We start from the raw sequence: 26,735 nt of genomic DNA, 5'->3' as shown, positions 1-26,735 counted from the left end.
TGAGCTGCGCGCAACCGCAAATAGTGACTGTGGGCGTTCCCTGCCTTCGGGACATCCCTAGGTCCTGACCTCGCCAAGGCTTCAAAATGCTTGTCTGTCTGTCAGAGTCCATCGAAGTGCATTGAGAGGGAAGCGTCTTTCTCGAAAATCCAGAAAAAATATACCTCCTGTGGGTTTCCTAGTCTGGAAAGCTAAGTGGATTTTTTTTTTAATTTTTTTTTTTTTTACCTTTACCGGCCACCGTACATCCCTCCTCAAGCTTGGGTTCCATTGCAATCAAATTCTAGCCATTTAACCTTTGGGACTTAAGAGTTTGCGCTCTCCCCTTCCCGATTGCCGCTGTTAGTCCCGCCTCGCTCCGCCCCCTTGCCCTTGAAATCCCGACGCCCCTGCTGGCCCGCGGTTGTCACGTGACGTCTATGTCTTTCGTGGGCGAGCCTGGCAACCGTCCTGGAGACAGACACTGCGGGCTGCACCATGAACGTGATCTACCCGCTGGCGGTGCCCAAGGGGCGCCGGCTCTGCTGTGAGGTGTGCGAAGCCCCGGCCGAGCGGGTGTGCACGGCTTGTACAGTCACTTATTACTGGTAGGCCCTGGAACGCGGTGCCTGGCGCCTCTGCTCCCTCCCTGTCTCCCAACCATGGGGCTGGCCTTGTGTGTGTGTATACGTGGTGGCCCTTTCTGCCAGCGACCCCTCGAGGCCGGAGCAGGCTTGAAGACGCGTCTCTAAGACTCCTGTGGCCTCATCTGCCTCCTCTCCCACTCTACTGGTTTTTCTCCTGATGTTTCCCAGGGGTCCTGCTGTTACTGTGTTTGGGCGCCGCTCTAGGTGCTGAACGTAATGGGCCAGTACTGTAGATCCTTCCCTTCAAAGCTCAAACATTATAGCTCGGAAGACAGTGAAGTGAACAAATGATAATTTCAGGGAGAAATGTCAGAAGTCAAAGGAAATGTGAGAAATTGGGCAGACGGCTTCTCTGAAGATAGTGAGCTAAAGCACCAGCATTCTTGCCCTGGAAAGGGCACAGATAGGGCTCATAAGTAGGAAAGACTTGTGTCCTTGAGGACCCAAAAGAAGACTAATTGGCCAGTGCACAGGTAAGAGAGTCTGGGTGTAGAGGAGCTAGTAATTCAAGAGGAAGACAGTTTCGTGTAGTCAAGTTGGCCTCAGACTCACTATGTAAACTAAGGATCGAACTTTTGATCCTCCTATCCATACCCCTCAAGGGCTGGGGTTACAAGTGTGTGCCAACATACCTGGTTTGTGTGATCCTGGAGATAGAACCCCAGGGTCTCAGCATACTAGCAGACACTACCAGCTAAATCACATTCCTAGCCCTGGATTGTTTGGACCTCACAGACTAGGATGGTAACATTCCCAGCCTAACTCATATCCATTATTATCCATTGTACATGATACATCCTGTCACTCAGGGTGCACTAAGCCTGAGATGTCTGAGGATGGAAACATGGTGACTGCAGCAGTATCCAAAAAGGTTTCTCTGAGGAAATAACATTTGGGTTGAGTATTGAGAGGCCAGTAGGGGCTTGCTCTGTGAAGAAGGGAAGGTCTTTCCAGCTATCCGGGACTAGTTTGGACAAAGGGTGAAAGAAGAGTTGGCTGGAACCTAGGTGGGAAAGAAAACCGTGTGAGGGGCAGTCAGTGATTTCCATATTGCAGACTGGGATGCATCAGGTCATGACTAAGTCACAACCTAAATTTATACTGTATAAATAATATATATTCATAAATTTTATTTCTTCCTATGAGTTGAGTCAAAAACAGTTTAAAGGGCTGTGATCAGTTAGGGGGAGGAGTTTGAACCAGGAAGCTAGAGGTTTGGGTGACACTAGATGAAGGGATTTGTGTAGCTAGAGTTTTTCTGCCTGGCCCACAGTCAGGACAAATCTCTCTCACCCGCCAGTCCCAAGCCGCTCAAACCCGATCAAGTAAACACAGACACTTATATTGGTTTCAAACTGTATGGCCGTGGCAGGCTTCTTGCTAACTGTTCTTACAGCTTAAATTAATCCATTTCTATTAATCTGTACCTTGCCACGTGGCTTGTGGCTTACCGGTACTTTACATCTTCCTTGTCCTGATGGCGGCTGGCAGTGTCTCCCTCACCCAGCTTCTTGTTCTCTCAATTTTCCTCTCTTAGTCCCGCCTATATTTCCTGCCTGGCCACTGCCAATCAGTGATTTATTCATTGACCAATCAGCAACACATTTGATATACAGACCATCCCACAGCAGATTTGGAATTTGCCCCTGAGCAAGCCATATGGGTGGTTTGGAGTTGATGTGATGTTGTTTGTGTTCATGAGGATTGACAGGCAGCAGCAGTGTGCTGCATTGGAGGGTAGACCCTGCCTGGCTATTAGTGGTCCAGGTGCAGAGTGAAGATTCCCTTCTCAGACCATTCCAGATGCCCTTCCTCCATGTTTCATGCAGTACATCCTCAATCTTGGCAAGTAGCCTGTGAACTAAATCCAAATCCTATCACTCAGTTAAAAAAAAAAAAAAGGCATTTTGGTTTCTTCTGTTTACTTCTAAATACAATTATATTATATACCATGAATTATGACTATGTTCCCAGGTGACAGAACATTAAAAAACAGTACATTTATTTATTTAATTGTGTTGGTGTGTGTGTGCAGGTCAGAAGAAAACTTTCAGGGGTTAGTTCTTCATTTCAGCATGTGGCTTGGTGGGAAGCCATCTTAATGGCCTGGAATAGAACATTTTAAAGAAGGATAATTTTATAAAAAGTACACACTGAAACATTAATCGTAGATCGAAGAGTCCTCAGTTCATAGCATAAGAGTAATTTGCAATATTTTTCCTTTAATTTGAATGCATGTGATACAACTTTAAATGTCTTCACTGGCCAGCGGGGAGAAAATGTCAAGTGGTATTTTAATAATAAAAAGCAGGAGGTCAGTGCGGTGGTGGTGGTGGTGGTGGTGGTGGTGGTGGTGATGGTGGTGGTGGTGGTGGACCTGGTGGTGGTGGTGGTGGTGGTGGTGGTGGTGGTGGTGGTGGTGCACACCTTTAATCTCAGCACTCAGGAACAGAGGCAGGTGGATCTCAGAGTTCAAAGCCAGCTGGAGAAACCCTGTCTCAGAAACAAAAAACAAAAAACAAACAAACCAAAACAGGAAAAAAAGCAGTGGGAAGCTGGGTGTGGTGGTTCATGCCTGTCATTCCGGCACTTGGGAGGCTGAGGGTCGATGTAAACTCTAGGGTTGCCTGGGCTTACTATGGTGTATTTGACAAGAAACACAAGGAGCACAGACTGTTTAATTCTACCCCAGCGAGAGCTTCAGGGAGGTGTGGCCTGATTCACACTATAGGATCAGACCTACGTTCTAACAAAACATTGTTGAAAGAAATTGAAATACTTATTATTAAGATAGCCACATTCCCCAAATTATTCTGTAGATTCATGCAATCCATGTGAAATTCCAACTTAGACATGCTGATCCTAAAATTCATATGGAAATACAACATTTCCAGTTCCCACACTTCCTATAATGCTCCAGTATGTACAGAATTGAGAGTCTATAAGTAAGCCTGTATGTACACCTATGATCAGTTGATTTTCAAACATTCATTGAGGACAGCACCTTTAGCAAATGGTGCCGAGTGAAGTAGATACCCACATGTAGTAGGATGGACTCGGACCTGCACCTTCTATCTTGTGTGAAAAATAATCATATTCCAAGGACTTCAATGTTAGCTATAAAACTACAGAAGGTTTAGAAGGGAAGATGATTGTAAATCTGTGTGGTTTTAGATTGGACATCAGAAGGAACCAAAGTGAATATAGTTAGACATCATCAAAATTTAATTGTTTGTTTTCTGAGACAAGATCTCTCTTTGTAGCCCAGGCTGTCCCAGAACTCAATATGTAGACCAGGCTGTCTTCAGACTCAGAGATCCTTCTACCTCTGGGATTAAAGGCATGCACCACCACACCCAACTAAACAACAACAACTGCTGTAGAGAACACTGTCAAGAAGGTGACAGTGACGAAGGCTGTGAGAGCAGTCCAGCCTGGCCATGTAAGTGTTCAGAGCTGTGTGGTGGCTTCCAGGCTGATCCAGGTGAGATGCAGTCACTGTGGTCCTGAATTCAGGGTTCCTCCAGTTGACACAATCATCTCAAGCCTGTGGCCAAGCTCACATAGGAGGAGCAATACAGGCTAGGTGTTGAAGAAACTGCGCTTATCAACGCTGTTCCAGCGACAAAAACAAGCCTAGTGTTTGGAAACCCAGTCAGTCACCAGGAAACTCCACAGCATGGTAAAGAATGGAAGACGCAATGCACTGGCCACGCTTTCATGACCCACATCTGGAAGCTGTGAAAAGGAAGCGGTTTGAGGAGTACCACACTGCTTCTGTAGCAGAAGCCACTGTCAGACACAACCGCTACTCCATTTCCCACAAGGCACTGAAAACTGTGAGCCTGTGATTGGGCTGGTACTCACCTTCAAGACTGGCCATTCTTCCCAGGTCACAGTGTCCCTAACTGATGGAGGTCACTGCTTTCTGACCATGAAGTACATGATCACTGAGGTTCAATACCAGCAGATATTAGTGCCAGAGAGGCTGTCCCATGAGCTGGAAGCTTTTCACTGGCAAGGGCCTAGTGAACAAGAGAAAGCACAGCACACACACACACACACACACACACACACACACACACACACACACACACACACACAGGGGGCAGGTGTATGGACAGACAGACAGAGACAGAGACACTCTTGCCCTGACCCATTACTGCTGGTGTCTGGGAGGAGACAGGGCTCTCTATCCCAGGAAACCATAAAGAGCCACTGCCCCCTTGAAAAGTCCCAGTTAGTTAAGATGACTTACTTTTTAAGAAATATTAGCACTTGGGAGGCAGAGCAGGTGGATCTCTGTGAGTTCAAGGCTAGTCTGGTCTGCAGAGTGAGTTCTAGGACAGGCTCCAAAGCTACAAACAGAAATCCTGTCTTGAAAAAGACCAAAAAATAAATAAACAAAAAGAAAGAGCAGCATGTGTGCTGACAGTCAGTAGAACTGGCTTTCATGCCCCCTGGCTTGGATTTCTGCAAGAAATTCTCTTCATTCAGCGTGGAGCACACCTTTTCATGTTACAAAAGGAAGCAGTTTTAACATCAGAAAAGCTTTATTAGAAAGTCCTCACGCTGAGTTCTGTGCTCTAGAACTTCCATTCATTAAAGTTGACACCTTTGCAGGCAGTGGTGGTGTACACCTGTAATCCCAGCACTTGGGAAGGAGAGGCAGGCGGATCTCTGTGAGTTCAAGGCCAGCCTGTGTCTACAGAGACAGTTCTAGGACAGCAAGGGCTACACAGCGAAACCCTGTCTTGAAAAACAAAAGGAAAAAAAATTGTTGACTTTAATCTCAACACTCAGAAGGTAGAGACAGGCAGATCTCTATGAGTTCAAGGCCAGCCTGATCTATATTGTGAGTTCCACGACAGTCAGAGACACACAGAGAAACCCTTTTTTTTTTTTTTTGGTTTGGTTTTTCTTTTCTTTTTTTTTTAAAAAATGCCAAATGCTGTTTATTGAAGGAGGGAAGAGGTCTTAAATACAGGTTTACAGCACAATGGGAGAACCCTGGAGGGCAGAAGTTCCCTACTGATGTTTTACAATCTTGCATCTAAACTGAAACCCTGTCTTGAAAAGCAAAACAAAGCCGGGCGGTGATGGTGCATGCCTTTAATCCCAGCACTTGGGAGGCAGAGCCAGGCGGATCTCTGTGAGTTCGAGGCCAGCCTGGACTACAGAGTGAGTTCCAGGAAAGGCACAAAGCTACACAGAGAAATCCTGTCTTGAAAAACAAACAAACAAAAAACCAAACAAACCAACCCCCCCCCCCCCCAAAAAAAAAAAACCAATAAACACAACCTTACATTGTTCTAGAGTTGTTTGGGGATATCTGAACACTGAAGTTGATGGATCTGAGGAGCTTTTTCTTGGGGAAGGGAAAGGAATGGTCTGTGAGATGGGTCTAAGAAAGACTGTATAAACATGTTTTTCTGTAGTCAATTTCACCAGTAGCACCATTAGCATTGTCTTCAGGCCTGCTGGGGGATGGGAGTGGGCGTTCAGACTGCACTGCAATGTCCTCTTGTTGCTGTGATGTAGGAGAAGGTCTTGAATGTAACTTTGACTCTTTGAAAATAAAACACTGTTACGATCATGTTAAAGGAGAGAGTAAGAAGGTACTTTACGCTGTGCCCCAAAGCCAATGTCTTTAGAAAGGATAGTGACAGTTTGGTTTACAGACTTGGTTGTACGTGCATTTTTGTCGCTTGTTTGACGGGTCTCACTCTGTAGCCCAGACAGGCCTGGAACTCACTATGTAGTTCAGGTTGGCCTTCAATCATGGCGATCCTCTTGCCCTCACATCCTGCTGTGCTGACTCTGCTGACTCTTGTTTATGTCTGTGTTCGCAGCTGTTCTAGAGGATTTGACAGGGCTTCTCAAGGTGCTCTGGCTTTGTATTTCCCCAGTAACTAACATGCATCTTTTCCTGTACTAGTTAGCCGTTTTTATATCTTCTTTGGGAAGGCTTATTTAAATCCTTCCTTCCTTTCAAAAAGAACTGGATCTTCTAACTTTTTAGGAGTTCTGAATATATTTTGGATACAAGGCATTTGTCAGATATATGATTTGCCAGTATTTTCTCCCATCTTCTGGGTTTCTTCCTTTTTTTTTTTTTTAATTTCTTCCAGACAATTTTCTTTCTTTCTTTTCTCTTTTCTCTTCCTTTCCTTTTCTTTCTTTATTGAGGCAGGGTCTCACTATGTAACCCCTGGCTGTCCTGGAAATCACTGTGTAGACCAGGCTGGTCTTGAACTCAGAGATCTGCCTGCCTCTGTCTTCTGAGTGTTGGGATTAAAGCTGCCTGCCTCTGCCTAGGATTAAAGGCCTGGGCTACCACACCCGGATGTGTTTGTTGTGCTTAACACAAGAGCCACAGCATGCATATGTGACCTCCAGTGTGAACAGGTGTCTGCAGAAAAGATCCCTTCACACGGCCCCTTCCCAAACCCAACCAACAGTTCTCTCTCTCTCTCTCTCTCTCTCTCTCTCTCTCTCTCTCTCTCTCTCTCTCTCTCTCACACACACACACACACACACACACACACACACACACACACTTTGTTCTTTTTCACATCACCCACTGCCCTCCTCTATCCCCTTCCCCTTCCCCTTCCCGCTGGTCTCTTCCCTCCCCTAACAGTTCCTTCTGCTTCATGATATGCATTTCCATCACTCTGTTGTCCTGCCCTCCATGTAGACTTCTTTCTCTCCTTCCATACTCCCTGCTCTACTGTGATGTGTGTGTGTGTGTGTGAATGTAAACCTGCACTACATGGATGAGAAAATATGCACTATTTGTCTTCCTAGGTCTGACTTATTTCACTAAAATAATGGCCTCCAGTTCCAACCATTTTCCTTAGAATGTCATAATTTCATTTTTCTTTACAGCTAAACAAAATTCCACTGTGTAGACATACTACATTTTCTTTATTCATTTGTCTATCGATGACCATCTAGGCTGGTTCCATTTCCTGGCTGTTGTAGATGGTGCAGCAGTAAACATGGATGTCCAAGAACCTCTCTGGTGAAGGACTTAGTCACGTCAGGAGTGATATAGCTTGGCCCTATGGTAGTACTATTTTTAGACTAAATTGTTTTAGATTCATGCATTTTATGTGTAGGAATGTTTTGCCTGCATGTTTGTCTGTGCCCCACATGTGTGCCTAGTGCTCTCAGAGGTCAGGAGAAGGGGTTGGATCACTTGGAACTACACTTATGAATTATCGTGAGTCACCATGTGGGTATTGGGAATCAAACCCAGGTCCTCTGCAAGAGCAAGTACTCTAGACCACTGAACCATGACCTCTCCAGTCTCCTATTTTTATTTTTTTGAGAAACCTCCATGCTGGCTGCACTAGTCTGTATTCCCACTGGGTTCATCTCTCCCTACATATTTCCATTATTTGTTGTCATTTGTTTTTTAGTTTTGATTTTTTTCTTTCTCTTTTTTTTTTTTGTTTTTTGTTTTTTTTCGAGACAGGGTTTCTCTGTGTAGCTTTGCGCCTTTCCTGGGACTCACTTGGTAGCCCAGGCTGGCCTCGAACTCACAGAGATCCGCCTGGCTCTGCCTCCCGAGTGCTGGGATTAAAGGCGTGCGCCACCACCACCCGGCCTCTTTCTCTTTTTTAAAGACAGGGTCTCACTGTGTATACTGGTTGGTCTGGAACTCTCTATGTAGACCAGGCTGGCCTCAAAGTCACAGAGATTGGCCTGCTTCTGTCTCGTGAATGCTGGGATTAAAGGCATGTGCCAACACACTCAGAACATTTATTTTCTTGATAACCATTCTGACTGGAATCTCAAGGTAGTTTTAATCTGCATTTTTCTGGTAGCTATGGATCCCAATGCAGTTTTTTTTTTTTTTAAAGATTTATTTATTTACTATGTATACAGTGTTCTGTCTGCATGTATGCCTGCAGGCCAGAAGAGGGTGCCAGGTCCTTTTACAGATGGTTGTGAGCCATCATGTGGTTGCTGGGAATTGAACTCAGGACCTCTGGAAGAACAGCCAGTGCTCTTAACTGCTGAGCCATCTCTCCAGCCTCCACCACCCTCCTCCCTGACAATGCAGTGTTAATACAAATAAAGACATGAGAGAAGATAGAATTCCATCTCAGAAAGGGCTTCAGGCCCCTGCCTGGTTTGGTTGGGCTGACTCTTCTGGCCTTTAGAGCTAGGCTGGAGGAGATAAAGATCAAGATAACACAGTGTGTTTTTGTTGTCAGTGGGCCTGTGCATCAGAAGGCTGATTGGGGCAGCATCCACGAGAAGATATGCCAGCTGCTAATTCCTCTGCGTACCACCATGCCCTTCTATAACTCAGAGGAAGAAAGGCAGCATGGCCTGCAGCAGCTGCAGAAGCGACAGGCAAGTCCTACAGCCGGTGACAGTGAGGGTGGGGCCTTGGTCTTTATGTTGCCGATCACAGTCCCGCTCACTGGGTCATTTCCCACGTTTTCACTGAATACCCATTGTGCTGGTTTGCTTGAGTGGCCATAACAAGATACCACAGATAGAGTGGTACATACAAGTGTTCATTTTCTCAACACTGCTGGAGGTTGAAAGTCCAAGTCAAGGTTTGTACCTTCTCCCATTCCCTGCCTTTCCCACCTTTTCCTCCCCCTCACCATCCTCCCCCAACCCTCCCAGTCTTCTGCCCACACCCTGTGTATCTTTGGGTGTACATGTGTGTTTGAATTGCCTTTGGATGCCACAGGACAACGTTAGGTGTCCGTCTTCAGAAGCCGTTTACCTTGGTTTTTGGTTTTGGTCTTTTGAGGCAGGGTTTCTCACTGGGCTGGGTTTCACCAAGGAGGTTAGCCTAGCTGGCCAGTGAGCCCCAGCCTATGGCTGTCTCCTCAGTGCTGGGAGCACAAGTGTGCACGCCATGCCTAGCTTTTTCCTTGGTTTCTCTGGGTGTTGAACTCAGGTCCTCATGCTTCTGAGTCACTTTACTGACTGAGCCATCCCTCAAGCCCCAGATCTCTCTTCCTGGCTGATGGGTGGTTGCCTTCCGGCTGAGTCTTCATCTGGTCCTGTGTGCACACATCACGTTGTTGTTGTTGTTGTTGTTTTTAAATTGTTGCTGCCTTTTAAGCCACAGCTGTCTGAATCACCAACTCAGCCGCTACCAGCCAGCGGTTAGGCCTCAAGGGCCATAGCCGGAAGGAATTCTGTTCCCTCAAGCACCAACTCTTTCAAAGCTACAAAAGGAACTTAACTAAATCTTTGTCCCTCTAAAGGACTCAAGGTTCAAAGGTTAAGGTGCAGTTCTGCTCTTCAGAGGCTGAATAGCAAGTAGCTTACCTCCTCTCCTTGCTCACAGAAGCCCCTGTGCTTCTCTTTGCCCTCCTTATCAACCCTTTCTCACCTGGCTCCTCCCTACCACTTCCTGTCAGCTCGTTGCTGACGCAGCCTCCTGACCGCAGGTGAATTTTATTTACTCAAACACATCTTTGCATCATTCATCAAATGTTCCAGAGCATAAACAAAAGTAACACACCTTAAAATAATATTCTACAACACGCTGGTGTTTCTTTGCCTGTCCAATTTTTCTTATAAAGACACCAGTCAATGCTGGTAACATGGCTTAGTGGGGAAGGGTGGCTGAGCCTGACAACGTGAGTTCGATCCCCAGAACCCACAACGTCAAAGGAGAGACCTGACTCCCAGAAGTTGTCCTCTGACCTCTCCGTGTGGCACACATGGACACATAACCCCCCCCCCCACACACACACACAAAATGTAACTAAGATGCCCACTAGGTTAAATTATTTACAGTCTATGTGAGTGGATCCCTTTGAACTGAACCACCTCTTTGGAGAGCATTTTATCCAAATACAATCTGTTCTAGTGGGAGCTTTACCTAAGCCCCTGGCACCCTGGCATCCATATACCCAAAGAATCTGGAATGTTCTGGTGGAAGCCCCACCTCTCTGCCCAGACCATGCCCCTCAGAAAGCCCCTCCAAACACAGCTCCTCCCCCAGAGATGCTCAAGACCACTCCCACAGAGTATTTGAACTGCACCCCAGAAAACAGACACGTGGTCTTTGGTCTCCTTTCCCTGTCTCCTCTCTGGGGGGCCGAAAAATCACCCGGGAGCCCTTTGCTCATTAACCCGTGACTTTCTAATTCGGTCTGATTTGATCTGATTTGGATTGCTGCGTTGGCAGAGAGACCTATGGAGCGCAGAAACTTTTCATCGTATCCTGAGGGAAAAGGATTTAGAGCTCTAGCACATGACTTTTCGGGGGGCCATGGTTCAGTCCATAGAATCCATGTGCCAAGTACTATGATAAGAGCTTTAGTGTATAACACATTGTTTCTCAACCTGTGGGTCATGACCTTTTGAAAACAATGTTTACGTTATGATTCATAACAGTAGCAAAATTACAGGTATGAAGTAGCAATGAAAATAATTTTATGGTTGGGGGTCATCACAACATGAGGAACTGTATTAAAGGGTTACAGCATTAGGGACCACTGGTATAAGAGGATATAAAAATGATATTAATATATCAGGGTATAAAGGAGACTATAAAAACTAATTTACATTATGGCATTAAAGGAACATAAATTATTATCATTATTATTTAAAATTTTTTTTGTTCTTTGAGACAGGGTTTCTCTGTGTAGCCCTGGCTGTCCTGGAACTCACTCTGTAGACCAGGCTGGCCTCGAACTCAGAGATCCACGTGCCTCTGCCTCCCAAGTGCTGGGATTAAAGGTGTGTGCTACTACCACCCAATTAAGAATATCAATTATTAGCCGGGCAGTGGTGGTGCATACCTTTAGTCCCAGTACTTGGGAGGCAGAGGCAGGTGGATTTCTGTGAGTTTGAGGACAGCCAGGGCTACACAGAGAAACCATTTCTTGAAAAACAAAATAAACAAACAAAAAAAAAAACAAAAGAAAAAAAGAAAAAGAATATCAATTATTGTATTTTGAAGATTAACCCCCTTTGTATGCATGTGCACACATGTGTATGCAGGTATGCTTGCAGGTGTGGAGACCAGAGGTTGACTTGGGGTGTCTTTCTCTGCTGCTCCCCACCTTGTATTTTGAGACAAGGTCTCTCACTGAGCCTGGAGCTCGCCCTTTTGGCTAGACTGGCTGGTTAGTGAGACCCTGGGGTCCCTCTTTCCAGTCTGTGGTTATCGTGAATACCGTGATGTTTTTATGTAGGTGCTAAGGACCTGGACTCAGGTCCTCATGCTTGCACAACAGGCATTTTACCCACTGAGCTATCTCCCCAGTCCCCCCAAATTAGCCTCCTGAAACCACAAATCTATAAACACCAGACTCATCAATTTTAGTGTTACAAAACTACGATCATCTGAGAACAATGAAGACTTGAAAGTTGTTTTTATATTAGCCAGGCAGGATAATTTCAGAAGGAAAAAGAGATGTTTTCTTGAAATTAACTCAAATATAAAGACAGAAAGTTTTACTTTTTGAATTTAAATTTTAATTTCTTCAGAATTTCATACATGGCTACACTTTGCACCCTTTCTACCCCTCCCTGTTCTCTTCCAACGCCTCCTGTGTTCCCCTACCCCTCTTCTGTAATGGGGTGTGTGTGTGTGTGTGTGTGTGTGTGTGTGTGTGTGTGTGTATCCTGTAGTGTTGCCTGTATGTACATGATTGGGGACCTGACCGCTTAGGATTGGGAAGCCTTCAGATGGCTCATCCCTGAAGAAAACTGATTGTCCCTCAGCAGCCACTGACCACCTCTAGCTCTTATTAAATGTCCCCCTCCATGGCTGCTCTGGTCTTGCATGAACAACCATGTTGTTGAGAGTTTGTGGGTGCCGTGTCCCTGTTGTGTCTAGAAGATTGTGAAGCAGTGGTCTCAGTCCTCCAGTGCTTACCGTCTCTGTAGATAGAAAGTTTTAGATTGTCCTGTGTCATCTATAGCTTTGCTAAATTAAAGTTTTATTAGAACTGGAAGGATAAGGCCAGTGATGTACATCAGTTGGTAGGGGCTTGACTAGCAGGTACCAAACCCTAGATTCAAGCTTTGGTACCACATAAAACTGACTAGCGGCATATGTTCACCCACATAGTGAGTTTGAGGCTGTCCTGGACTACATAAGACTCTGTCTTTAAAAATAAAGAAATAAAAAGCAATGATGGAAAAGGATGCTGCGAACAAGACCTACAGGAATGCTGTATACTGTTCATCTAGAGCCACCTGTCTGCCAAATTCTGAACTGAAATGAGATACCTTTTCCTGGACCTTGGACTTAGGGCCCCAAGTTTGCATTTTTATCCACCCCAGCCCTGAATCTCATGGCACCTAATACAGGCAGGCTCACCAAGTGCCTTCAGCCAGGCGTTGACATTACCTGTGGGTGTTTCCACCCGTGCCTTTTCCTCGAGACTGTCTCACAGTGTCTATTCCCACCTTCCACAGAAGCACTTGATTGAATTCTGCTACACCGTCGCCCAGAAATATCTTTTTGAAGGAAAACATGAAGACGCTGTCCCTGCGGCTCTGCATTCCCTTCGGTTCCGCATGAGTGTGCACGGCCTGAGCTCAGTAGAGCTGGTGCCTGCTTACCTGCTCCTGGCTGAGGCCAGCCTTGGTGAGTGGGGCTGACTTTAGAACCCTGGAGCCTGTTGAAGTTCTGTATTGATTCCTGACAGGGGCAAGACTCCCTTTTCGGTATGAGGTCTGGCAAAAGGAGGGGGAAGGCAATGGCCACAGCTGACAAAAATCCACTCAAGCTGGGCTTGGTGGCATTCACCTTTAATCCTAGCCCTGGGGAGGCAGAGGCAGGAGGCCACCCTAGTCTATACAGGAAGTTCCAGGACAGCTAGGACTCTACATAAGAGAGACTTTGTCTCAAAAAAAAAAAAAACAGCTGGGTGGTGGTGGCGCACACCTTTAATCCTAGCACTCGGGAGGCAGAGGCAGGCAGATCTCTGTAAGTTCGAGGTCAGCCTGGTCTATGGGGGCTAGTTCCAGGACAGGCAGGGCTATACAAAGAAACACTGTATATTACAAAAAAAAAAAAAAAATCGGCTCAAGTTGGCCTGGGCGAAGGGAAGAAATGGATTAGACTGTTGGAGTGATGGAAGGGGTTAAAGGGCCGACTGCTGTAGCAAATTGCCTGTGCTCTGGGTTTTCTCCTAGGCTCTCTCTCCTCTCTTTCTAAGAGTCCTTTATGAAACTCAGGCTGTCTTCAAACTCACTAGGTAGCTTAAGGGCTGACTTTGAAATTCTAATCCTCCTGCCTCCACCACCCTTCAGTGCTGAGATTTCAGGCCAACACTACATTCCCATGTGTTGTGGGGGATCGAACCCAGGGCTTCATGCATGCTAGGCCAATACCCTATCAACTCAGCTACTTCCAGCCTTCTTTCTTGTCTCTGCCCCTCTGTAGGTATCTACTTCAGTTTGCCTACCTGCAGACTAAATTTTTGTTGTTGTTGTTGGTTTTTTTTTTGTTTGTTTTTGTTTTGTTTTTTTTTTTTTTGGTTTTTCGAGACAGGGTTTCTCTGTGTAGCTTTGCGCCTCTCCTGGAACTCACTTGGTAGCCCAGGCTGGCCTCGAACTCACAGAGATCCGCCTGGCTCTGCCTCCTGAGTGCTGGGATTAAAGGCGTGCGCCACTACCGCCCGGCTTTTTGGTGTTTTTGAGACAGGGTTTCTCTGTGTAGTTTTAGTGCCTGTCCTGGATCTCGTGCTGTAGACCAGGCTGGCCTCAAACTCACAGAGATCCACCTGGCTCTGCCTCCCGAGTGCTGGGATTAAAGCCGTGCGCCACCACCCCGCCCGGCCCTGCAGACTAAATTTTAACATCCTTTGCTGAGTTCCCCTCAGATATCAGATCTAGTTAAATCTGCATGTCCTCAACACCCTAATTGTCGTGCTAGAAACCCCATCCAACTACTGAGGGATCTGGATGCAGAGCAGAGATCCATGGCTAGGCCCCGGGTGGATCTCTGGGAGTCCAATTATCGAGAATGAGGAGGGTTTATATGAGCGAGAATTGTTGAGACCAAGGTTGGATAAAGCATAGGGACAAATAGCCAAACGAATGGAAACACACGAACTATGAACCAATGGCTGAGGGGTCACCAACTGGATCAGGCCCTCCGAATGGGTGAGACAGTTGATTGGCTTGATCTGTTTGGGAGGCATCCAGGCAGTGGGACCAGGTCCTGTGCTCATTGAATGAGTTGGCTGTTTGAAACCTGGGGCCTATGCAGGATTGCTTGGCTCGGCCTGGGAGGAGGGGACTGGACCTACCTGGACTGAGTCTACCAGGTTGATCTCAGTCCGCGGGGGAGGCTTTGCCCTGGAGGAGGTGGGAATGGGGGGTGGGCTGGGGAGAAGGTGAGGGGGGCCGGAGGGGGGAGAACAAGGGAATCCGTGGCTGATATGTAGAACTGAATTGTATTGCAAAATAAAAATAAAAAATTAAAAAAAATCTGCATGTCCTCTAGATTCAAATTGAGAAGCAGAAGTGGATTAGCATCTCATTTCCTTTGCCAATTCCTAGAAGACAGAATTTTGTTAATCCAGGTGAAATGTAGAAGCTACCCTTGTTCCCTGGGGTCAAAGTTCAGAAACAGAGGAACCCACTACCATTAAAGTGAGAGCCGATGTTGGCAGACACTTGCCTGTGGATTGCTATAGGAGATCAGCATTCTGAGAGGAGTTTACATTCTTGAGCATCTACAGTGTTTTAGGCACCATAGACATCTTAATAGCCATCATTTTGAATAACATTTTTCAGGCTAGTACTATAGCTCAACTGTAAAGCACATACCTAGCTTGTTGGTGTAATATAAGAGCCCACCCAAGCCATGCGATCATACTGCTTACTGTAATGCAGAGGGTCCCTGTGTCTGGAGCTCTCTAGTGTGCATTTCCCATAAAGCACTTCACCTTCTAAGAAGATCCCATTCAGGCTTCTTCAACAATGTGTTTGCAGCACCACGAGTCACAATTCAGACACATTTTCTCTCTTGTTGCCTTATGCTAAATCTTCACTTTGAAACGTTTCTCTGCTTTTCCTCAGCTTTTTTTGACCTTGATACTTTCTGAGTGGAGTTGTATTGTCTCATCAGGACCACCAGCCTGCAAATAACAACATGGAGACTTATTAATTATGAAAGCTTGGCCTTAGCTCTTCTAACGTAACCTGTTTTTGTTAACCTGCATTCTGCCATGTGACTTGGGTACCTCTCCTCTGTACCCTACGTCAGACTTCTTCAGTGATTCACTGGCATCTTTGCTTCTCTTCTTCCCAGAGTTCTCTCCCTAGAAGTCCCGCCTATTTTCTCCTGCCTAGCTATTGGCCATTCAGTTTTTTATTAAACCAATCAGAAGGCACCTTAGGCAGAGACACATCTTTACAGTATACAAAAAGATTATCCCACAACATCAGAGATGATTGGCCAATTTAAAAAGTTGTATTATTTTATGCATATGGGTGTTTCACCTGCATGTCTGTTTGTACACCACATCTGTTCCTAGTACCTGAGAAATCAAGAAGAGGGTGCCAGATCCCTAGGAATTAGAGGTACACACAGCTGTGAGCTGCCATGTGGGTGCTGGGAATTGAACATAGGACCTCTGGAAGAGCAGTCTGTGCTCTTAACTGTTGAGCCAACTCTTCAGCCTTGCCAGTCATTTTATAAAGCACCCCTCAGTTGTATTTGTCTGCTGTTCCCTTGTGATTGTATTGAGGTATGGATTTGAGACAGGCATGTCACAAAATGATAGTGTGTTCCCAACGCATCTGATAAACTGACACAACTTTTCTATTACTGATGCTTACTCATAGGCAACAGTGATCAGAAGGTATTAGATGGAAAATACGGAAGTCTAAAGTAGAGGCAGGAAGGTAGAAGTTCAAGACCATCCTCAGCTACAGTGTCTGGATGCTATGCAGCCCAGCTCTGCCTAAGTTTAACGATCTTAATTGGGTTTATTTGCACGTCTAGAATCAGGCAGCCCCTCCTTGCAACAAGTAGGACATGTGTTCCCAAATGCTCACTGTCATACCTTTACTACAGTGGGGCTGGCCACGCTTCTCTATCATGAATCACTGTGATTCTAGTTTGGTTTATAAAGTGGTACTTTGGAGTCATATAAACATCCCAGTCTTTACCAAACCCTTGATGTATTCATTCATTTATAGCCACTTATTGTGATTCCTGTTTCCCCGTTTTAGTCACCAGGTTTTAACCCACCACAGTTGTTACTGTTATTCACGTCTTACCCACACCTGATTTGGTCAGTGGCTGCTCTCACTCAGGCCCACACCTGATTTGGTCAGTGGCTGCTCTCACTCAGGCCCACACCTGATTTGGTCAGTGGCTGCTCTCACTCAGGCCCACACCTGATTTGGTCAGTGGCTGCTCTCACTCAGGCCAGCTTTGCATCTCCTTGCTCTTTGAAACATCTCCAATTTTTTTTTTTTTGAGTTCCTGCTTTCTGACACATTATCTCCCAGATGCCCCACCCTTTCATTTCTTCATAGAAAACGAATCTGGACACTAAAAGCTGTTCCTAGACTTACGGCTGTAGGGGTCTGGCCTCTGCCAGGACTGATCAGAGTAGAGAGTTAGAAATGGATGTGTAAACACAATACTGTGTTGTGTGTGTCTACACACGACATCTATGTTAGAAACAATCTCAGCATCACGCAGAAGGAAATTATGGACAAGGCGAAAGTAGCCAGCGAGGCAATCCTTTTTATAAAAAGGGTGTCCAAGATCCAAACCTGGCGAGCAAGCCCACAGCCACAAGAAGTTCACTCATTTTTTATTCTAGCGCAGGTGGTGATTGTGTCTTTTCCTCATTGGCTGGGGTCTGACTTCAGTCTTCTGCAATTGGCTAGTTGTAAAAGGAAATAAAGGAGAGTGGGAAGGGGTGGGCCATTTAAGTCACTTAAATTCCAAGGACACAGCAGGTCCTTTGTGGAAAGGAAAGTCTAACTGGGTCAGGGGGATGCAAACATTTCCATAAAGGGTTCACCTTTATGTGGGGGAGATCAAACAATTTGAATTCCTTGTCATAAACAAAGGTTTATAGTGTTTGCCCGACAAGGCTAACATTTAATATTTCTCACACACACATGACATGGGTCTGTGCCAGCACACCCAAACCCTGTGTGCACCCATCTTCAGTTTGCAGCCCCTTGTCCGACAGTGAGGATGGATGTTGGCGCCCACAGTCATCGATGTGCTTGTGTATATAATGGGCTTCTAGGACCTAACTAATCCTTTTTCTCCAGTCCAAGCTCCGCCACCAACAAAGATGCCCTCCCCTGCCTGTGTGGGCTCTCCTCCTCACTTGGGGGCTGACTCTCCTGCATGCATGTCCTTAGTCTTTTGGGCTCTGGCTCCCTGTGCCAACCAGGCTTTGTACCTATAGGAATGCCCACCTTACCCTGCTGAGGTCTGACATTGCATTCTAGACAGTAGAAAGAGCACCAGGCCAGGAAATACAGCCCAGACTATGCACTCTGGCACTGACCAGGGGGCTTTGAGAAAGCCATTTAAGCTGAAGCGCCACCATCTCCCACCTGCTCACTCCCTGCTATTTCCATGTCTTCTGTGGCTTTTCTTCAGTCTCAACTGTGGTGATATTTTATTTGTGTTGAAATGTGGTGATATTTTATTTTGTGCTAAAATGTGGTGATATTTTATTTGTGCTTTTATAAAACTTGCCTGGAGATCAGGGAAATAGGGAAAGCCAGCACCCAACCTTACCTCACCAACTCTTCACCTTCCAAATGCAAGCTACTTCCTGTCTTACCTATACCTTTATTGCCTTGCTGTTCTGCCCTCTCATTGGCTATCTTAGTCCAGCTACCTCACTTCTTTGTCACTGTCTGTCTATACAGACCTCCAGGTCTCTATGGTTGGTACTGAGATTAAAGGTGTGTGTCACCACGCTTGGCTCTGTTCCCTAGTGTGGCCTTGAACACACAGAGACCCTGACTGATAAGTGATCAGATTAAGGGTGTGTGCTGCATGACTTCTTGTTTACTTAAAATGGCTGGCCTTTTCCCCTGATCTCCAGGCAAGCTTTATTAAAGCACAAATAAAATATCACCACATTTCCCCTTTTTTTGTCTAATAAAAATAAAACAAAACAGTTATAGCTAATAAAACTGTTTGGCCTATGGCAAGGCAGCTTAGAGGCAGGTGGAAAATCCAAACAGACAGACAGGAAGAGAAAGGAGAGCAGAGGAGACACTGCTAGCCGCTGCCAGGAGAAGCAAGATGTAAAGTACCTGAAAGCCACAAGCCACGTGGCAAGGTATAGATTTATAGAAATGGGTTAATTTAAGATGTAAGGGCCAGCTAGTGAGAAGCCTGAGCCATTAGGCCATATCATTTGTAAATAATATAAGCCTCTGTGGTTTTCATTTGGGTCTGAGTGGCTGCTGGACCAGGAAAACTTTCAGCTACACTCAATTTCACCAAACAATGTGATCCCATTACATGTCCAAGAAGACAAACTCCCACAGCAGTCTGCCCTGAATGATTGGCTCTCTCCTGTTCTTTTCTCTCTTCTAGTTATGGAGACCTTCTCTCAAGTCCTTGGGGGCACTCTTATTCTAGAAGACTTTAACTATTTCCTCCATGTCTCCTTCCCTCCCTTCCACCTAACTAGTTCCTTGTTGTCGCTCAGTCTCAGGTCAAGGTTTCTATTCTCTGGTCTGGAAGCCTTCCTGTAGTTGGTTTGGTTTTGTTCTTAACTCTTTACTCTTTGCAGGCCTGCCACCTAGCTCCCAAATAAATACATGGAGACTTAGTCTTACTTATAAATGCCCGGCCTTAGTTTGGCTTGTTTCTAGTAAGCTTTTCTTAAATTATCTCATCTACCTTTTGCCTCTAGGCTTTTATCTTTCTCTATTCTACATACCTTCTTAGTCTGTGGCTTGCTGTGTAGCTGGGTGGCTGGCCCCTGGAGTCCTCTCTCCTCTCTCTCCTTCTCTCACTTTTCCCTCTTCTTTTTGTCCTTCTATTTATTCTCTCTGCCTGGCAGCCCCTGCCTATCCATTTCCTGCCTAGCTATTGGCCCTTCAGCTTTTTATTAGACCAAAGGTATTTTAGACAGACAGAGTAACACAGCTTCACAGAGTTAAACACATGCAGCATAAAAGAACGCAACACATCTTTGCATCATTAAACAAATATTCCACAGCATAAACAAACGTATATGGTGATAGAACTCGGGCTGTCTGGCTCAGGGCTGTGCCTTACCTGTTGAGCTAACTCACTCTCCATGGGTCTCTTTCTTAATCCACTCACTTAGAAACATCTTCCTTTTGTCCTGAGCACTCACTCCATTGTTAGTTATAGATTTTTTGGTGAGAGTCCTTCCTCTCTCCTCCTAGACTCAGGAGAACCAGCTCCATCCTCCCATGAGGTTGTCACATCCTCACCCTCTGTGCTGTGTCACCGTGAAAGCCTCTGTTGAGTCTGAGTACCTCTTCATAGCATGGCTCTGGGAATTAAGCTCATAGGAATGATCACGAAAGCGCTTTGAAAGCTGAAAGTGCCGTTGAAATGGAAGGTTTCAACACAGGGCCAGATCCTCGAGGCACAACCTTGCCAAACATTTGGAAAGTTAAAATATGTCACATTCCTTTCACACATGCTTTTCATTCTAGAGACTCCTCGGCCTGGAGTAGAAACTTAGCAGACAAGCATCTTTTCTTCTTTCCCTTTTCAGTTTCTCTCTCTTTTCCTGTCTTTCTTTGACCAAAACTTGGAAGTTTGAATTAAGGAGGAATGGCATTAGCAGTAATAGTTCAAAGAGAACGGAGGCATCCTCGCTGTCCCTGCCTCTGCTCTCAGCACTACACAGCAGTGTGAGCGCCACACCTGCATAGACAAGAAGGGGGAAGGACTAGTTAGCATAGACAAGAAGGGGGGAGGACTAGTTTGCATAGACAACAAGGGGGGAAGGACTAGTTAGCATAGACAAGAAGGGGGGAAGGACTAGTTAGCATAGACAAGAAGGGGGGAGGACTAGTTAGCATAGACAACAAGGGGGGAAGGACTAGTTAGCATAGACAACAAGGGGGGAGGACTAGTTAGCATAGACAACAAGGGGGGAGGACTAGTTAGCATAGACAACAAGGGGGGGAGGACTAGTTAGCATAGACAACAAGGGGGAAGGACTAGTTAGCATAGAAAACAAGGGGGAAGGACTAGTTAGCATAGACAACAAGGGGGGAAGGACTAGTTAGCATAGACAACAAGGGGGGAGGACTAGTTAGCATAGACAACAAGGGGGGAAGGACTAGTTAGCATAGACAACAAGGGGGGAGGACTAGTTAGCATAGACAACAAGGGGGAAGGACTAGTTAGCATAGACAACAAGGGAGAAGGACTAGTTAACATAGACAACAAGGGGGGAAGGACTAGTTTGCATAGACAACAAGGGGGAAGGACTAGTTTGCATAGACAACAAGGGGGAAGGACTAGTTAGCATAGACAAGGGGGGAAGGACTAGTTTGCATAGACAACAAGGGGGGAAGGACTAGTTTGCATAGACAACAAGGGAAGGAAGGACTAGTTTGCATAGACAACAAGGGAAGGAAGGACTAGTTAACATAGACAACAAGGGGGAAGGACTAGTTAACATAGACAACAAGGGGGGAAGGACTAGTTTGCATAGACAACAAGGGGGAAGGACTAGTTTGCATAGACAACAAGGGAAGGAAGGACTAGTTAACATAGACAACAAGGGGGAAGGACTAGTTAGTATAGACAAGGGGGGGAAGGACTAGTTTGCATAGACAACAAGGGGGAAGGACTAGTTAGCATAGACAACAAGGGGGAAGGACTAGTTAGCATAGACAACAAGGGGGGAAGGACTAGTTTGCATAGACAACAAGGGGGAAGGACTAGTTAGCATAGACAACAAGGGGGGAAGGACTAGTTAGCATAGACAACAAGGGGGGAAGGACTAGTTAGCATAGACAAGGGGGGAAGGACTAGTTTGTATAGACAACAAGGGTGAAGGACTAGTTTGCATAGACAACAAGGGGGGAGGACTAGTTAGCATAGACAACAAGGGAAGGAAGGACTAGTTTGCATAGACAACAAGGGAAGGAAGGACTAGTTTGCATAGACAACAAGGGAAGGAAGGACTAGTTTGCATAGACAACAAGGGAAGGAAGGACTAGTTTGCATAGACAACAAGGGGGGGAGGACTAGTTTGCATAGACAACAAGGGAAGGAAGGACTAGTTTGCATAGACAACAAGGGAAGGAAGGACTAGTTTGCATAGACAACAAGGGAAGGAAGGACTAGTTTGCATAGACAACAAGGGAAGGAAGGACTAGTTTGCATAGACAACAAGGGGGGGAGGACTAGTTTGGGCTCACGGTCTCACAGGGTTCAGTCCATTGCGATGGGGAGGGCAGGGCGGAGCAGAGCAGTTTTCCTCATAGTGGACAAAATGCAGGGAGAGAGGGAGGGGCTGACCGGGATGACTTTCAAGGACACTTGTCTAGTGGCCACTCTCCTCCCAAAGAAACCACTAAGACAGCGTGCAGCTGGGGACCAGGTGACAAGGTATGAGCCCGAGGAGGGCGTTTCGTGGGGCTCACGTCTTTATCTTTTCCTGGTCTGTGGGGCTCCTGACCTCGAGGCTGGAGACTTTTCTCCTTTTCCACACTGCTGGTTTCTGTCCAACCTGCAGGCATCTATCCTTACAGAGAGGTCCTAGTCCTCCAGTCTAGGCTCTTCCTGCTGTCGTGGTGACTGTGGTCATTTCCGTCAAAGCCCTTCATGGTTGGTTTGTTGTGGACCTTACCCTCCTGGACAGAAGGTTCCTTTGCAATCAGTGGCCACACTTAGTTGGGTGTGCACTCAACATCGATCACAGTAATGGAGACTCAGGGAGTCAGGTGAGTTACCTCACCTGAAGGAAGTTTCCTGTTGTAGAATATTATTATTTTAAGGTGTACTACTTTTGTTTATGCTCTGGAACATTTGTTTAATGATACAAAGATGTGCCGGGCAGCAGTGGTGCACGCCTTTAATCCTAGCACTCGGAGGGCAGAGCCAGGTGGATCTCCGTGAGTTCGAGGCCAGCCTGGGCTACCAAGTGAGTTCCAGGAAAGGCGCAAAGCTACATGGAGAAACCCTGTCTCGAAAAACCAAAAAAAAAAAAAAAAAAAAAAAAAGATACAGAGATGTGTTTGATTAAATAAAATTCACCTTCGATCAGGAGGCTGCGTCATCAACTAGCTGACAGGAAGTGGTAGGGAGGAGCCAGGTGGGAAGAATTTATAAAGAGGAGCGAGGAGGAAGGAGCACGAGGGCTTTGGGGAGACTCGAGCAAGGAGAGGAGGTGAGCTACTTGCTCTTCAGCCTCTCTGAGGAGCAGAATTCCACCTCAACCTTTGAATCTTGAGTCCTTTAGAGGGACAGAGATTTAGTTAAGTTCCTTTTGTAGCTTTGAAAGAGTTGGTGCTTGAGGGAACAGAATTCCCTCTGGCTACGGCCCTTGAGGTCTAACCGCTGGCTGGTAGCGGCTGAGTTGCAGCTGCTGATTCGGACAGCTGTGGCTTAAAAAGCAGCAACAATTAAATAAAAAGACAACAGTCTCCTCCTCTGGTAACTGTTTCCTGGAATTGCTGGTAGACTTGTCACAGGTTCAGATGGGCTGGCTGGTGTGGGGCAGCCACATCCTTGGGAAAGGCTGCTCCCTTTCCTTCCCCTGAGTACCTTCAATGTGACTGCTCCTTCTGTCTTCCTTGGCTTTCATCACCAAGGCCTGCAGAACCTCCCCCTATAATGTAATGTGTCTAGGTTTGCCACTAATCAATGTCAGCCTTTGTCTCACTCTCCAGACAAACGCCACTGGTCTCTTCTTCCATCCCATATGTTGTAAAGTCACCCTTCAGGAGTGTCTCACTTCCTTCACACCTCCACTCCCCACCCCCGGCAGCATGCCTGGACTGACCACTCATGGGGCACAGTGTGAGCTCTGACGAAGAACCCTTGGGCTGGAGCCCCGTGTTTGCCTTACCCTGCCCTGCTCTCTGAAGCCTGCAGCCCCTGGTGCATTCTCCCAAGCATGTCTTTCCTTTCAGGACTGATGTTTGTTTGGGTGCAGTTGCACTTGGCCTTGGGAACTTTTCTGTTGTTTCTTTTTCGAGACAAGATTTCTCTGTGTAGCCCTGGCTGTCCTGGAACTCACTCTGTAGACCAGGCTGGCCTTGAACTCAGAGATCCACCTGCCTCTGCCTCCTAATGTGGGGATTAAAGAAATGCACCTCCACCACCCAGCCCTAAAAATTTTTTAATTTTAAAAAGTATTTTTAAAAGCCTGATATAAACCTGGTATGATGGTGTGCACCTTTATTTCCCAGCACTCAGGAGGCAGAGGCAAGAGGATCTCTATAGAGATCTGGTCTACATAGAGTTCAAGACCAGAGCTACAAAGACCCTATCTAAAACAAACAAAACAAAACAAAAAATTACCAAGTAAATAAATAAATAAAAATATAAAGGTCTAGTGTGTGTGTATAGAAAGAGAGAATTCACAATCTATAAATTTACCCTTTTGAGGTACAATCTAATATATTTAAAAGGTTGTAAACTGGGCGGTGGTGGCGCATGCCTTTAATCCCAGCACTCGGGAGGCAGAGCCAGGCGGATCTCTGTGAGTTCGAGGCCAGCCTGGACTACCAAGTGAGTTCCAGGAAAGGCGCAAAGCTACACAGAGAAACCCTGTCTCGAAAAACCAAAAAAAAAAAAAAAAAAAAAAAAAAAAAAAACCACAAAAAAAAAAAGGTTGTATAACTCACTCTATTTAATTACAGAACATTCTGTCACCTCTAAAAATCCATGTAATTGTAGTAGTTACCCCTCATTAGACATCCCCACTTGTTCCTTTCCCTGATTCCCCCACCCCCAGCCACAACTAACTCCTATCTCTCTGTGCATGTACCTGTTCTGGGCATTTCGCATAAAAGGAATCTGACCATATGTGGCTTTTGGTGCCTGGCTTCTTTCACTTAGCATGCTGTTTTCAAGCCATCTGCTCTGTAGCAGGGATCCAGGACATATTCTCTTTATGACTAGTCACAGTTCACTCATGGGGAAGGATATGCTTATCAACTGATGAACATTTGTTATGAATAGATTGCTAGGAACATTCATGAGCAGTTTGCAGCACCAATAAATATTTGTATCAATGAATAAATGAATGTATGATGACTCATATTTCATTGTATATTCTTTGTTTAAAAACTGAATTATAACCTATTTATTTATTTGGTGGTTTTTGAGATAGAATATCTCTATGTAGACCAGGCTGGCCTCACACTCATGAAGAACCTCCTGCCTCTGCCTCCTGAGTGCTGGAATTAAAGGCATGCACCACCCTGCCTGGCTTATAACATCTTTTATAACTGATTTTTGGCAGGTCTGGGCCGGATAGTGCAGGCTGAAGAATATCTATCCCAAGCCCGGTGGACAGTCCTCAAGTCAACTAACTGTAGTAATGCCACACACTCTTTACTGCATCGGAACCTGGGCCTTCTCTACATAGCCAAGGACAACCACGAGGAAGCCCGGTACCATCTGGCTAATGATGTGAGTGAGCTCACTTAAAACCCCTGGATACTTCCAAGGACACTTCTGTTCAGTGTTTCTTTAACTGAGCATTCTCTAAGACTGACTGCTCATACTGACCATTCGAGAGTCGCAGCAAGAATTCAGTTCTTTTCTTTCTTTCTTTCTTTTTTCCAGAGCTGAGGACCAAACCCAGGGCCTTGCGCTTGCTAGGCAAGCACTCTACCACTGAGCTAAATCCCCAACCCCAAGAACTCAGTTCTAATGACCCAGGTTCAAATCCTTCTACTTCCTGGCTATGCAAATGTGGCCGGGCCCCACCTCCCCCATCCCTCAGTTGTCTCTGAAGAGAGCTGCACACTGCCTAAGACAAGGGCTGTGCTTCTGTTCCCAGCTTTGCTGGTTCTATGACAAATTAGTTAACCTTTCTTTCACATGTAAGACACAACCACATCAGTGCATTGCAGAGATTAATAAAAGACTGTACGCACTGGACTTAGTGGCTCTCTGTTAAAATAATATTAACATCGCTTCTTCAGCGTGTGGTTATTAAATTTAAATGAGCTGGATCTATAAGAAAGTACTTACAATCTATAAAACTGTGCAAATGTTGGACAGGAGGAGTGATGAGCTGTTCTTCTCAAGTTGGGAGTTCCTCATAGAATTTTTGGAGAGGAAAATATCAGACAGAGTTCCTGCACCTGAATTCCAGGTTGGGTCATCCTGTCATCTCCACGGGGTCTTTCTGTCGTGTCTCCACTCACCTCTCCACGCACACACCCTTGCCTTTGGTTGCCTGCCTCTGCACTTGCCTTAGACTCTTCCCTGAACCTCCAGGCCACTCTCTGTGCAACTCTCTGCCCTGGGAGGCTGACCTCCATGGTCATCCTGGATGCCATTGCTGTGTGACTTTGCTAGGGATTAAAGAGTGGGAGGCACAGTTGGGGAGAGGAGGCTGGGAGATACAGTGGAGGAATCGTGGGTGCACACACACACACACACACAGACACACACAGAGACAGACACATATTTGTTGCTTTTTGTTTGTATTTCTTTTGGACAGGGTCTCACTATGTATACCAGCTGACCTCAAACTCATAGAGGTCCACCTGCCTCTGCCTCCCAAGTGCTGGGATTAAAGGTACATGCCACACCTGTCTCTAGATACATTTTTTGAGACAAGGTCTTATTATATACTCCAGGTTGATCTTGAACTCACCATCCTCCTGCTTCAGCCTCCTGAGTGCTGGGATTGCAGATTTTGATATCACACCCAGATGTTCGCCCCCTAAACACACTTCATGGATACAAACTACAGAAACCTCGGTCTTCATGTGTGCACTTCAGTAAGTTTCAGTGCATTTACAGAGCTGCATAACCAGCAGCACAATTGAGTTTTGGAACATTTCCATCTCCAAAGGAACCCTCATCTCCATCTGCGCTCATTTCCCATTCAAATCCCAGGCCCGGGTGGCCAGTCTCGTCTCCACAGACTCTCTCTCTCTTTTTTTTTTTAAGATTTATTTATTATG

At 45.9% G+C, this 26,735-nt stretch overlaps 1 protein-coding gene across 6 annotated transcripts in view; it reads left to right on the top strand.

The window, feature by feature from the left end:
- The first annotated feature begins 56 nt into the window (after positions 1-56).
- The window catches only part of Zmynd12 (zinc finger MYND-type containing 12), a 33,352-nt gene continuing 6,673 nt past the window's right edge, over positions 57-26,735 (top strand). For 2 of the 6 annotated variants that reach the window (XM_052716364.1, XM_052716363.1), the window contains exons 1-4: positions 184-587; positions 8,855-8,996; positions 13,047-13,218; positions 25,055-25,224. In XM_052716364.1, coding sequence (XP_052572324.1) covers positions 478-587; positions 8,855-8,996; positions 13,047-13,218; positions 25,055-25,224 — 594 coding nt within the window. In that variant the 5' untranslated portion in view covers positions 184-477. The other 4 variants (XM_052716368.1, XM_052716367.1, XM_052716366.1 and 1 more) reach the window with 4 other exon arrangements.

Source organism: Peromyscus californicus, unplaced genomic scaffold (genome assembly GCF_007827085.1).
Source record: "Peromyscus californicus insignis strain IS unplaced genomic scaffold, ASM782708v3 Scaffold_5__1_contigs__length_169319896, whole genome shotgun sequence".
In the NCBI taxonomy this organism is placed as follows: Eukaryota; Metazoa; Chordata; class Mammalia; order Rodentia; family Cricetidae; genus Peromyscus; species Peromyscus californicus.
The sequence above is the reverse complement of the archived record's forward strand: the minus strand, read 5'-3'. Positions and strand labels throughout refer to the sequence as shown.